This window comes from Rhineura floridana, chromosome 2 (assembly GCF_030035675.1).
Source record: "Rhineura floridana isolate rRhiFlo1 chromosome 2, rRhiFlo1.hap2, whole genome shotgun sequence".
Taxonomy (NCBI): domain Eukaryota; kingdom Metazoa; phylum Chordata; class Lepidosauria; order Squamata; family Rhineuridae; genus Rhineura; species Rhineura floridana.
In genome coordinates, this window is record NC_084481.1 from 82,211,916 (window position 1) to 82,226,334 (window position 14,419).

Genomic DNA, 14,419 nt, shown 5'->3' on the forward strand with positions numbered 1-14,419 from the left:
CTGGTGAGAATTGTACATGCAAAATCATATGCACTTGACAAGTATTATTCCCCTACAGAGAACAACTTGCTTTGGTTATAACCAGAAGCTTAATGTTTGCATATAGATAAAAGCCATGAAAAATAAAGGGTTGTTTTGTATAAACTAATAGTTTCGCCTATTAATATAAACATAGAACAAGTGTCTTATGCTGTAAAAAAAAACTATACAAAATGGTTTGTTGGTGAGTTATCACTGCTAAATGACATATTTGTATTGAAGTTTTATGCTTGCTAAATATTTCTGGATAAATATTGGCAAATATTCATGTTTGGGTTCATTTCAAAACATGCAGCCACCAATATAATAGGGATAATGTATGAACAATTTTGCTGAACAACAACATAAGAGATACATTTCAGGGAGAAAGCAGCAAAATAAGTGAGGCCAATATAGGCCTTTTTTGCCAATAGTGAGGAAAATGAGCTCTTATACAAAGGCACTGTTCATGACTTGTTTTAGGGACTGCTCTTACTACAAAAGAAAGAGCAAAACATAAAAATGGCCACTCCAGGGTAGTTTTAATGCTGAACTTGGTTTGCACCCCTCGCTTGTGTTTGCGGCTTGTTTTGTGTTGTTGCTGTTGTTTTAAAGAAAACTTAACAATTCTGAAACACATTGGAATTCTGTTTCTGAAGAAATTGGGGAAGGGGGGGTATTATTATTTTGAACTGTTTTCAACTAAAAGCCTGCCAAGCAAGAGTCAAGAATGTGCTATGAAACGGACACTGCAACACCAAGGGAAGACAATGGCATCTCAGTCAGACATTCTGACAGTTAAACGACAACAATATAACGATGCAGTGAGAGACCCCTGACAGTACATGGATAAATGCTCTCAGATATTCACATCATAATATTGTGTTATTGCACAGCCATCACAGCTGTCAGACACCTGAGAACATTTCTTCAGTCAAAATTTGAAAGAGGAGGGCAAAGAGAATCAAAGCTTGCAGACAACATGGGTTATTAAAAGACTACCTAAAAACAAAACAAAATAAAAAACCTTAACACATTAGTTTCCTTCCAAAATGCCACACTTAAAAAAAACTCCACAAAATAGATACACATGGTGAGGGTATAGATTTGACCTTCCCAACCTGGTGCCCTCTAAATGTTTGGGGCTACTATAATCCCCACCCATTAGCACTCCTGACTGGGACTGATGAGAGCTGGAGCCTAACAAGATCTGGAGGGCACCAGGTTTGAGAAGGCTGGCTTAGGCTCTCAGTGTGATACAGACAAGATGCAGCAAATTAATTTAACAGGGAACAATGTCTCATTAACAACAGGAGCTGAACAATTAATCCAACTGTATCCATCAAAAACCGAAATGTCTCCCCCCAAGTCTAGTCTCCCCCAAAGCTACCAAGAATGAGTCTAGTCTCCCCCCAAGCTACCACATGTCCCTCCTCTGGCACAGCTGCAAAGAGAAGTTTGGAAGTGTCTACTTAATTTTAAATCAACTATCATTTAGTGCATCACCTGAACTCCAAACTGTATTTAATAGGAACTATGGTTAGTGCAACCAGGAAAAGGTAAAGGTGTCCCCGCACTTGTAGTGCAAGTCGTTTCCGACTCTTAGGGTGACGTCTTGCAACATTTACTAGGCAGACCATATATATGGGGTGGGATTGCCAGTTCCATCCCCGGCCTTTCTTTACCCCCCCCCAGCATATGCCAGGTACTCATTTTACCGACCACAGATGGATGGAAGGCTGAGTGGACCTCGACCCCTTTTACCCGAGATTCGACTTCCTCCTTTCGTTGGAATCGAACTCCGGCCGTGAGCCGAGCTTCGGCTGCGTTACCGCCGCTTACCTCTCTGCGCCAAGCCATCTTCAAAACCTATAGTCTGAAGTTGGATTGTTTTCACTAACTACACTTAAGAGTAACTACAGTACGTTCACATTCAATGATACAACAAGCTGCAATTAATAAAAAAGGAAGCAAAAGTTTCATATTTCTGGGAGGCCAGGCTCATTTTTGTTAAGTCAGAACCAGCCCATTATGTAAATAACTGCAGACAACCAGGCAAGTAGTGAGAATCACACTGAAGCAACAAAGCAGAAAATGTTTGGAAACTGGAAGAAAGTTAGCACTTCCTTTCCCCCACTTTCAGTCAATCAATATTCCTCAAACACATATATCTATAATTTTTTAGTCCAACACTCACTTTGACCAAGACACATGCCCTGCTTCTCTGTGTTCTTGAGAAAAAGGCAGGTGAGGGGGTATTTCAGCTTCAGCTGATGTTTGGGAGGGGCCTCAGAGTCTAGAAGCTTCCCCAAGAGAGGCAGGGAATCTGCTGACTTCAGCTGCTGCCCAATGGAGAGGCTCTAAGCCCTGTTGCCAAGCAACTACTGGAGAAGCTTCCCTCTTTTCTTGTGGTTAGCTTCAAGAAATCAGATATTTATTTATTTATTTATTAAATTTATATACCGCCCGACTAGCAATAGCTCTCTGGGCGGTGAACATAAAATAGCATAAAAATACAATGAATAACAAAATAATACTAAAATACAATCATCAATCCAATACAATAAACATTTTAAAAAGTAAATCAGTGTAACTTAAAATGCTTCAGAGAATAGGAAGGTTTTGACCTGGCGCCGGAAGGAGAGCAGAGTCGGCGCCAGGCGTACTTCCTCGGGGAGCCTGTTCCATAGTTCGGGGGCCACCACTGAGAAGGCCCTAGATCTTGTCATCACCCTCCGGGCCTCCCTGTGAGTTGGAACCCGGAGGAGGGCCTTTGTAGCAGAACGTAGTGCACGGGCCGGTTCATATCGGAAGAGGCGTTCCGCAAGGTATACTTTATCCTGCCCAATGTTTCAATCTCCTGGGATCTTTAGATCAGCAGCTATTAAGCTGTGTGTGGGACCACTCACAGGACACCTGAGGTGTGGTGTGAAATTCCAGAAAAGCATAGGATCCTGAAGCAGATAGAGCCACTCTCCTCTTCCCCACTACCCAGCATAGAAATTCCTTATTTAATTTTTTAAAAACACCAACCAAGTGGAACAAGGAATTCAAAGGTGAAACTGGTCTAAAACAGGTTTAAACAGCTTGGTCGGTACTCATCTCACTGAAGTCAATAGGATATATAAACATGAGAAGGCGCTTTAGGACTGAGGCACTACTAAGTAAGTAAGTAAGTGTACTGCCTTCAAGTCGATTCCGAGTTATGGCGACCCTATGAATAGGGTTTTCATGAGGCTGAGAAGCAGTGACTAGCCCAAGGTCACCCAGTGAGCTTCATGGCTATGTGGGGATTCAAACCCTGGTCTCCCAGGTCATAGTCCAACACCTTAACCACTACAACACACTGGCTGTTGCATGAGGCATTACTAGAGAGAGAGAAAAAGCATAGCAATTTTAAGAGAAAAAGCAAAAAGGGGGCTACCCTAGGCAGCAAATGTAAGACCTGTAACTGGGCATCTTCCAAACAGACTAAAATGTTCCAATATGACATTTTATTTATTTAATGCATTTATACATTTTCATCTTCTAGTGACCTCACAGCAGTTTACATTTAAAAAGTTATGTCATTACAAATCCCAGAACACAATTAAAATAACAGTAAAACATCAATACTAAAACCACAAAAATCAATACTATAATGCAATACAGCCTCAAGGTTCAAAAATAATAATCTAACCATAGCCACCGAAAGCTAGAAAAACAAATAAACAAATTTCCAATGAACAGTGAAATCCCAACAATAACATGGCGATCTATGCCTCCAGAGGAGGGCATTCCAGGGCTGGGGTTAAACTACCATGTATATATATTATAATTATAATACATTTAAAAATCAATATATTTAATGTGATGGATGTGCAGTCTTCTATCTTCAACCACAAATACACCAACATGCCATGGACCACCTGAATGAAGGTTGTGCACTATTGTTGGTCAATGGACCACAATTTCACAACTCCTGGCTTAAAGGGTAAGAGAGCAATTCTAACTCCTGACCAGGAGCCGTAGGCCAAATGGAGAGAAGGTGCCCCCATCACATCTGAAGCCCAGCCACTTGCACTGGCCAGAACAGAAAGTGGGAGGAAGAAGTAAAAAAGCCATGTGTTGCAGTGCCTGTTCCAGACTGGAACAACAGAGAGGCCTGGATCAGGCCCACATTGGTAGCAGGACCAACTCTAAGATCCAGTGGATCTTGGCTGGACAGGTTCCATCCCCTCTCTGTCCCCAAAATAAGTACAGTAGGGCCCCGCTAATAAGGCAGGTTAGGGACCAGGCCCCCACCCGTAAAGCGGAAATCGCCGTAAAGCGGGACCCCATAGACTATAATGGGCCGCGTCGCACCAAAATGACGTCAAAATGGTGCACGATGGAAAAAACCCACTGTATTAGCGGAACAAGTGCTGTAACAGCATGGCCTTTCCCTAATTGAAAACCACCGCATGAACGAAGTGCCATAAAGCGGAATGCCGTAAAGAGGGGCCCTACTGTATTCCATTTTGGAAGTTTATGCAGGCTACTGTTAGCTGGGATACTACCAGCCGTAGCTTCCATTTAGTGGGGAATCACCTTGGCAGAGCCCAGCGTAGGGGCATCTCTGATGCTCTTGAAAAGATATATTGAGTTAAAGGGGACTTTATTATGTAAATGAAAACCCACTTTCATCATTCCTCAAATAGGAATATACACACCCTACCTACCAAACACAGGAATTTATTTTAATTTCATGAAAATAAACTGACTGCTTCAACCTATCAGTCATGAGCATTTCATCTGTATTTGCTACTTTGTTTTATATGCGTACAGGGCTGGGCCACCACAGTCCAAAGCAGAAAGAAGCAATGCTGGAAAGATGACAAAATTCTTCAGTGCACAGATTCCTACATTCCTATACTTAACATCACAAACTGCCATGGCTGGCGGTGGTAAGATAGGCCATGCTTAGCTTTATTTTAAAGACAGCCTCTCTATAGATAAAGAAAGGATACCATGCAAAATGTATACAGTGCAACAAAGTAATCCAAGTAAAAATGAAATACTGTAAAGAATATTCTAACCTTAAATGTGCGGTCAAAGTTGTACCACTGTTTAGCAGATATATGCAAAAGGAGCAGTGAGAAGCTTGATATAAATCAATGAATGGTCTTTTTAAAATACAAAATTGATCTTTTTTCTTGCTGATCTAATCCATCCACCCCACCAACAGAAAGCTTTACATAGTTCTATTAATTCATCCAGAGGTCCCACCACTAAACAAATTCCATTTTCTCATTCACAGGCTTAATTTAAAGTTCCATACGTGATAGGAGCCCCAAACTGAAAACTAATGAATACCAGAAAACTCAAGACAGCATTGAGAGGCCAACAAAGCTCTTTTGTGGACAACAGACATTCTTCACTTCCACCCGTTTTGCTCTACAGTAGGGCCCCCTTTACAGCGCTTCGCTTTACAGCGATTCACTAATACAGCGGTCTCAATTAGATGCAATTAGACTAAAGCCCCACTCATAATGTCACTTTTTCTGCTTTTACGAAGGTTTTTGGGCATCACGCGCCATTCAATGGGTTCCACTTTACAGCTGGGGTCCGGAATGTAACCCGCCGTATGAGTGTGGCCCTGCTGTATTCAGATTCTATCACATTTCCCTAAACCTGGTGCCACTCTTTCACAGCTCTGTTTTAGCCTGCTAGATGCCAAGTGTGTCTATAAACTGTGACATTATTTTCCATAACATACTGACACATTGACATCAGCCACTACAATGCCTGTTTCAAGTCCTTTCAATAGATGTAGGATCCTTGTCTAAGTCTTTTGAGTGTTGAGCTTAGTTAAAATGGCTCCTACATTACAATTAAGGGGATGCAATCGTGAACTACGATATCAAGCACTCCCACTCCAACAAAATCAAAAGCAATCACAGAGTAAAAGCTTTCCAAGAATCTTATGCTATAGGCAACTGCTACTGAGCCAAGAACCACCAGTCTAGGAGCACACCCTAGATCCCTAAGGTCTAAAGTGCAGAACCTTTGCACCCTCCAGATATTGCTGAATTGCAACTCCCATAATACTAGGCCTAATGGAAGTTGTAGTTCAGCAGCATGTGGAGGGCCCAAAGGTTTCCCACTCCTGAGTCAGTCAGTTCAGGAGGACTTTTCCAAGTTGTATCAAACAGCTTGCTTGGGTCCATCTGCTAAGCACTTTTGCTTAATGGCCCCTTCTAGAAATTCCATTACAAAATAGCTCCTGAAGTTTTATTGCTCATTGCTAAGTATATATATGCTGGCAGCTCAACAGTTTCCTTTCCTCACAGGAACTTGGCACGAGAACAGGTTTTTTTGCCAACTGCTTTATTGATTTTTATATGAAGGAGAGTAACACAATGCACTGTATACCACTCACAAATAATAAAATTATTAATATTCTGAACTTCACTGGGGTCTTCTGTCCAAAAATCAAAGTGCTTTAAAAACAAAATTAATTAAACCTCATCCTGAAGCCCAACCCAGAACAATCACTAGGTAATTAAAACATTATTGTTTTATACTAAGCTGCTTATTTAACTCAGAAAAATGACAAGCACTTGGCATATATCCATAAAAAGATGTTCTTGCCCTCAGATAATACTTTACGTTCTCTTCACAGGCAAATACAATCAGGTTAAGTGCTCTATTATCTCTAAACAACCTTGTTAAGACTACAAAACTTATTCAGATCTTAACTGATCCCAAAAGCTCAAGTTGTGAGTTCAGATATTTTTGAAATAGAGATCAGAAGAAAAAAAGAAATGTAGATATAAACATACTATAAACCTCATAATACTAACATAGCATCATTTCATTCTGAAAGCCTGCTGCGAGTATCAAACCAACAACTAATTTTCAGATTTTGTTTCACAAAGCTATAACAATTTACATATTTTCAAAAGGGTTGAAAACAAACTAGAGGGGCCAGACATGTTGAATAATAGTGACATGGGATGTGCATGCTGGCTCTGTTCTTTGGTGCCACCCTGGGCTCCTTTGGGAGAAAGGGTAAGGTACACATTTAATAAATAGCAATAGTACACATAGGTGGGGGGAAGCTCTGTACATATGTAGGGAAGAATTGTGTCCATAGTATGACAGAGGGACACTAAATGGCAATTTTGTTTGTAGAATCAGAAACAGCAGTTATTCCCCACAAAATGCAATTCTGGAAATTGGAAAACACACATTAATTCTTTTTGCAAACTCCATTAGTTTGTTGATATCACCATCGGCTGGATGCAACACGTATGTGTGAAAGGGAAAGTGTGCCCTGATGAATGTGGATGAGGTTGACAAGGCTGGAAAGAAAAGAGGGGGCAGTATACTGAGGACAAACAACTGAACTACTTGTCAAACCCTTGCTCCCTGAAATCCTCTCCAAGATCCTCTTGGGTTTGTATGCCTTGCACAAATGTAGCTTGACATTTTTTTTATCTTCTTTCTACAACTAGGACTCCTGGAAAGCTACTTTTTAAAAGAAGCAGAAATGTTAACATTTTTAAAAGGACTAGGGTTGCCAGGCTCAGGGCCTGAGAATGATTCTGTATCTTTAAGAGAAGAGAAAATTCAGCCAAGCGCAAGTTTTCTTGCAACACTGTAATGGGAAAAACCACAAGGTGGAATCCTCCCTTCCCCCTGCACAACTTTTAAAGATACAGAAGACCTCTTGGTTGCCAGGCCCAGCCTCTTCTCTTAAAGATACAGAATCATTCTCAGGCCCTGAGCCTGGCAACTCTAAAAAGGACAGATGAGGGCTACTCCAGAACACAGGGCACAACTAGGGCCCTGGCTACAGCTGCAGTCATAGTTATGTTTCTGTTGAGTTGTCATTGTGAAACTTAGAGCACTGTCCTTTATCAGTCCTCCTCCCAAAACACACACACTTGAAAATTGCTGGGGCTGTGTGTCTCGGTGGACTACTTAATATTTGTTTTGTTCTACAAATCAAAGCACATATGTAACATGCTGTTGTTGTTATGTGCCTTCAAGTCGATTACGACTTATGGTGACCCTATGAATCAGTGACCTCCAAGAGCATCTCTCATGAACCACCCTGTTCAGATCTTGTAAGTTTAGGTCTGTGGCTTCCTTTATGGAATCAATCCATCTCTTGTTTGGCCTTCCTCTTTTTCTACTCCCTGCTGTTTTTCCCAGCATTATTGTCTGTCACCTTGCCTTTCTAATATGACGGTACACCATTTCTGGGAGCAAAAATTCTCAGAAGTTGTGTTCAACTTTCAACTTGTTAGTCTTACTATAGCCAATTTAGAGTTTTTTCCATTTTTCAAATATCCCATTTTGAAACCACAAATCTTTTTCTGGGGGTTGATTACTATCCTACTTTCTGCACTGATAAAAGCTACATTGTTTTGAATATTTCCAGTTCTGAACATTTCTGACATGTTAGAACTTTCCACATGACAATGACGGAAGTGAGTCTAAGGAGCTCAGAATCAATTATGTGACAACAGGGGTATCACTGGGGGAGGGATGGCCATGAGACAATTACATTTTGTTTAGGCTTCTTTTTCCCTCATAACAACTAGAAAATTCAGATTTACATCATACAGAGTAAGGAAGCAAACATCACTTCCCTTTCAGAGTTAACTTACTCAATGCAACCCTTAAAATCTCACACACAAAACACAATATAGGTAGGTTAGCTGAATCACATCCAATGAAAACCACACGGACAGGCTAGCTCACAAAATGAATCCAATAAGCCATACATGTACAGCTAACAAAAACGTTAACTAATAAAAACTATATAAATAGTGTAGTAGAAATTAATTAATTAAAAACTACCCATGTTCACAGAGTATCTGTAATCCTATTACTGACCTTGCCCCATACTCTGACCTTCATCCTCTGCCATTTAAAACGTTAAGAAATGCCTGGCTGATTTTTAATTAATTTAAAAATTTTAACATTGGAGTCTATGGAGTCTCAGTAAGAATGAACCCCATCCACCAAATCTCCTCCCCTCCCTCTCTCCTCCCCCTTCCTCCTTCCTCTTACCCCTACTATTCCTCCCCTTCTCTCTCCCTTCCATGTCCCTCTCCCGAGTTAGTTTCACCTGTCCTAAGCATAATAGTAAGTAAATCCCACTGAACTCAAAAAACATGCAAATGATCAAACCTGCCCTCCCCTCCTCCTATCCCCCTCTTGGCCTTTTCCTCCCCCTTCCTTTGCCCCCTGCCCTCTCCCCCTCCTTCCTCTCCCCTCCTTCCTCTCCCCTCCTTCCTCTCCCCTCCTTTCCTCTCTTTTCCCCTCCCTACCACTCCTCCTCCTCCTCTCTTTCTCCTCCAACTTCCTCCCTACTCCTACCCTTCTTCCCCTTCTCGTCCGCTCCCCCAGGACAATTCTACCTATCCAAAGCTTGATTGTATGGGAGTAAATCCCATTGAACTCAATAAGCATGCAAATGATCAGACCTGCCTTTCCCCTCCCCCTCCCCTCCCCTTTCCTCCTCCCTTCTTCCTCCCCTCCTCCTGTTCCTCCTTCCCTGCCAACTCCAAATCCCCCTGCAACACCTACAATCAACCCAAATAACAGAAACAAGACATGTGCTGTGCTGATCTTGTTTTAGCAGGGAGGAAGCAACAATATTAAGACAGTTGATATAGTTCAGATAGTCACTTTAAATATGTTTGATTTACTTTGCAATGTTAGTGAAGTGGCTATAGTAAATCATTTTCTTTTGCTTCTGTTTCTGTGAATATGTGAAGTACAGCAACACTTTGCAAAATTTACACTAAAAAACCTCCAAAAAATTATGGAATAATGGCACTGACTATTCTGCAGAATAGTCTCCAATCAGCATGAGGAGTATCTCAGTTTGCACAAGATAAAACAGTGGGAGGCGAAATATATTATAGCAAGTTTCTAGGTGTGCTCTATGTTTTTAATTGACCATGCCCACCCTTCCTTAAGTGGAGTGGTTTAAGCATAGCAGGCTGAAAACATGCATCTTGGGCAGGCCAAGTTTGTTTTTTACAACAACTAGATTCATTGCTTAAGTAGCAACATATTGTGATCAGTCTGATTTTACATCAAACTGCAGTTTCAGATTCAACTATTAATGCACCCAAAATAGAAATAGAACATAACCTCCAGTTTGAAACACAAAAGACTATCTTCATCATCATATGACATTGACCAATAAAAAGACATTGAAATTAATAGAAATAAATTTGACACAGATTTCTAGGATGAATATATGAGTGAAATATAATTTTCTAAGTTAGATTCTCTGTAAAAACAGTAGTAACAGGAAAGGAGCAAAGTAAGAAGAACACCAACAAACAAACAAAAAATGTAATTTTCCATCTTAGAGATGCAGTCCTGATTGCAGGTGTTGCCACCACTCACCATATGCTCAGAAGCATATGTGACCAAAGTCTTCCAAGCTACACAGGTAGTGTTTGGGACTGTAAAAGACCAACCCAAATTGTGTTTGCATTTTTACAAATTTGTAGGGCAGTACAATATCTCAGAGATGAAGTCAGGTCTCCTGCTCCCCTGGTGCATTCACAACAGCTGCCCAATTTCTCTGCTTTTTAAAGTTTGATAGAAATATCTATTGGCTATAGGTACATTCTTAAACCACAAGGGTTTTTTTTTGCCTATTAGTGAATTTTTATTTAAGTTAGCTACATTACAGGCAATAGTAATTAACATCCTGTCCAAACAGCTTGCAAGAAAAAAAACAACAGAGGCAGAAGGTAGTTAATAATCTGATCTTTTAAATCCCTGGATACATGAGGGTCAGGCAAGAGCAGGGGATCCTTATCAGGAAGGCAGCATATGGGGGGGGGCTTGCCTGGAATAATACACACACACACACACAAATACATACCACTAGTAACTGAATACTATACATCTAGCAAACATCTAGTTTAGCTCTGTCCTGCCCAGAGCGAGACTCACGGGACGGAGATGAGGATGGAATCAATTCCTGTTTTATTAAAGTAACATTGAAGGCAATATGTTTCATAGGCACACTATGCTAGCTCACTGCAACCCCAAACTAGGCTACATAAGTAAGCTCTGCAGCATGTGAAGGAAGTTGAGTCAGCACCACGGTCAGGGAGGAGCAGGCTTAGGTAGGAAAGGTCTTCGCCCGTAATCTCTGACTCCTTCGAAGAACCTCCCTCTGACCGAAGTGCTTCTCCCGGCGTCTGGCGCAGGGCCAAAGGGGGCGTGCCTCCGCTGGCTCATCCAGCAATACAGCCTCGATAGGTGCCACCTCAGCTTCAGGAGGTAGGGAAGCGCTTGACGTGCTAAGGGGGGAGCTCAAGGGGGTGGAGTTGGCGCACGCATCAAGAGATCCCCCAACGGCTCTATGGGGGCGTCTGGAAGCTGAGCGTGGACTTCTTCGGCGGGAGAACTGTCCATGGGAACTGGCACAGTGTCAAACACCCCCCTCCCGCCTTGTCCTCAAAAGTCTCAACACCCTCTGATCCTTCCCCTTGCTCTAGCAGCCGGCACTGACGCTCATCCAGCCCTCCTCCTTGATCCTCCTGAGAGAGCTGGGGCTCAACAAGCTCCAAGAGATATTGCTATTGGAACGGTTTTGTAAATTTCAGTAATAGAAAACTAGCATGAAGGAAACAGAGTTTGCCGATAAGAATTGTTTATATGGACTTTGCTTTTATAGACTTCTTCGTATCATATGGGATATAAATCTTATTTGTCTGTTGGTGTGGAATTAAATGGTCAGTTTGCTATACCTGCCCTGACTTTGGGCTCAAATCAGCAAGGGGAATTCACTGAGGATGTGAAGGTTGGCAGATAGCTGGTCTGAGTGCTGGGAAGTAAAATCCCAGAAATTCCTGGACCATGTGACCTGCCAGGTGGAGCTTGTGATGTGTGGGGGAAGGCAGGCAGTGACTTTTTCTAGGAGTAGCTGGCTTTGGGAGAGTTAGATCAAGACAGACCTCAACATGTTAAGGAGGAAAAGAGCTTCTTCCCAAGAACAAAGAAGGAAGTGCTGCCCTAGGCTCTGACCGGGAGAAAGGTGGGATATAAATTTAATTAATTAATCAATTAATTAAATAAATAATAAAAACTCTAAGATTCTTTAGAGAGAATGTTACTATGACGGGACATTTAGTTTTCAGGGAGAGAGGGTTTGCATGTAATCCTTTTTTATTTTGTTCTTTTGTTCCATGGGTAAACGGTTTGTATGCTAGCAACGTTTCTCGTTTGCTTTTCTAAGAACCTGTTTTTGTCTTTAGTAAACTTTTTGTCTTGTGACATTAAAACCCTGTGGACCCTATTTATTCACCACCTGCAACTTAAGCCAAGTTCTGTGCTACTTGAATTGCTCTTCAGGAAATATAAAGAAAAATTCTAGGCTGGTTTGGAAAAGGACAGCCTTTCAGACATATTCCCCTTTTTTTTCCTGGTGGCAGCAAGTCCTTAAGCAGGAAGGGTGAGCAGACAGAGGCACACATTCTTTTGCGGTTGGATCTCTCTCCCTATCATGGCACAAAACTGAGGGTGGCCATCACAACTAGAATTCAGCTATCAAATGTCTTCCACTACGTTACTTGAATGGCTTCAGAGTGGAACAGGTTATTGAGGTGGGCATGCATCACCATGGCCAGGTACACCTTTAGCTGCATCACAGTCTTCACTTTTAAATCCTAATGGTATAGTTTGGAGCAGGCGGTGGGTGGCGGTGGCGCCCTCGGCTTTGTCCCCGGGCCAAGGCCGGCAGCGGCCACCTCTTTCAGCGGTGACCCCGACACACACCGCCTTCGTGCCTTCGCCTCGCTGTCCAGGGCTCGCTGGAGCGGGACAGGCCTGCCTGGGGCTGCCGTGAAGTTCTCGGAGACGTGGGGGACATTGGCCGTGCTCGCCGCCAGCGCTGGCGGTCCTTCCCCAGGCTCACTTCTGGGTTTCTCCTCCTCCCCACTGTGGCCATGTCATCCATTCTGCCCTTCATGCCGCCCATCGTCAAGCAGCTGATGGGCTGGAAGAAAGGCAAGCAGAATGGGCAGGAGGAGAAGTGGTGTGAGAAGGTCAAGAGCCTGGTGAAGAAGCTCAAGAAGACCGGGCAGCTGGACGAGCTAGTGAAGGCCATCACCACCCAGAGCATCAACATCAAGTGCATCACCATCCCCAGGAAGCTGCCTCCTTTCGGCTTGCATCCGATGACTGAGTTTGGCTTAGAAACTGAAGTCTCAAAAATGGGGTCCAATCCCAACAGTCTGCTGGGACTGCAACAGAGTAAACTGTGTCTGAGAGAGACTCTAAGCATGGAATATTGTGTGCTGGCAATGACAGCAAGTGATCCATTTTAAATTCACTTGTTCAAACTTTTTCTTGGACATTTTTTCTTAATAATGTTATTTGTTATTTAGTTTAATTTTTGTAAATTGTATTGCTTTTATTGATGTATTTTTATACTTGTGTTTATTTTTCTTTTCCTCTGGCCAAATGGCAGGGTATAAATAAATTTAATAATAATAATAATATCATTTGAAAGGGTTTTCCTGCTTAAGAACAAATAACAAACCTCTCACCATTTTCTTGTTTCTTGGTCTGATACAGGAACACATCTCAGGCCAGCTCCTACCACCATGAGTGATGATATTAACAACACAGTCACCCTGAGGCCTAAAAAGAAGAGAATAGCAATTTTATTACAAGTAGACACTGTAGTAGCAAAATATGTGATGTAAAATGTAGCAAGCAACTCCTTTTGAGGAAATGTATCTAGTAGGATATAGTAAATAAAGGTAAACAGATAGTAAACAAACAAGATAACTTTTTAAAAAGATAATATCTGCATAGCTAAAATATTAGCTAACATCCCAATCCAGACCTAATCTTTGTCCCCAAGGCACCTACATAAACAATTCCTCAGCGATTTTGAAGGAGAGGGCAGCTCTACACAGGCATGTCTTATATGCAGAGAGATGTTATTGAAGGCAAAGAGGAAGCTGTGGAAAGAGGCAGAAGCTCTATGTAAACATCACAGCTCCAAAAGCAGCAAAGAATCCCAGAGAGATCATACAATTTCTCTAGAAGTAGCAATTTACAGAAGGGAGAAGTGATTGTATTCGGTATCCTTTTCTGAAACAGTTAAGGCTTCCCTTTCCTATTTGTTTTTTTAAAAGTGTCTTAAATCTAATCCTGGAAAAAAATAGTAATGATTTCTTTGTTGGAAGAATTTGCTTACTTGCCAATATTGCAAAAGAGAAGCAAAGATTGCTGAGTTCAAGTCCAATTGCCAGGTGCTGTGTCTCGCATTTAAAAAAAAATATATTACCATTTAATGAATTTTTATGTCTTCTCTGCATATCTACTATTGAAGAATAAGATCCAATCAGATAAAGAACTTGATCAACACTGCTATAATTTC

At 41.7% G+C, this 14,419-nt stretch overlaps 1 protein-coding gene across 2 annotated transcripts in view; it reads right to left on the bottom strand.

Moving 5' to 3' along the window:
* The window catches only part of SLC49A4 (solute carrier family 49 member 4), a 109,804-nt gene that overhangs the window by 72,318 nt on the left and 23,067 nt on the right, over positions 1-14,419 (bottom strand). For both annotated transcript variants that reach the window (XM_061609105.1, XM_061609107.1), the window contains exon 2: positions 13,578-13,671. In XM_061609105.1, the coding sequence (XP_061465089.1) occupies positions 13,578-13,671 (94 nt within the window). The remainder of the gene's footprint in view (positions 1-13,577; positions 13,672-14,419) is intronic.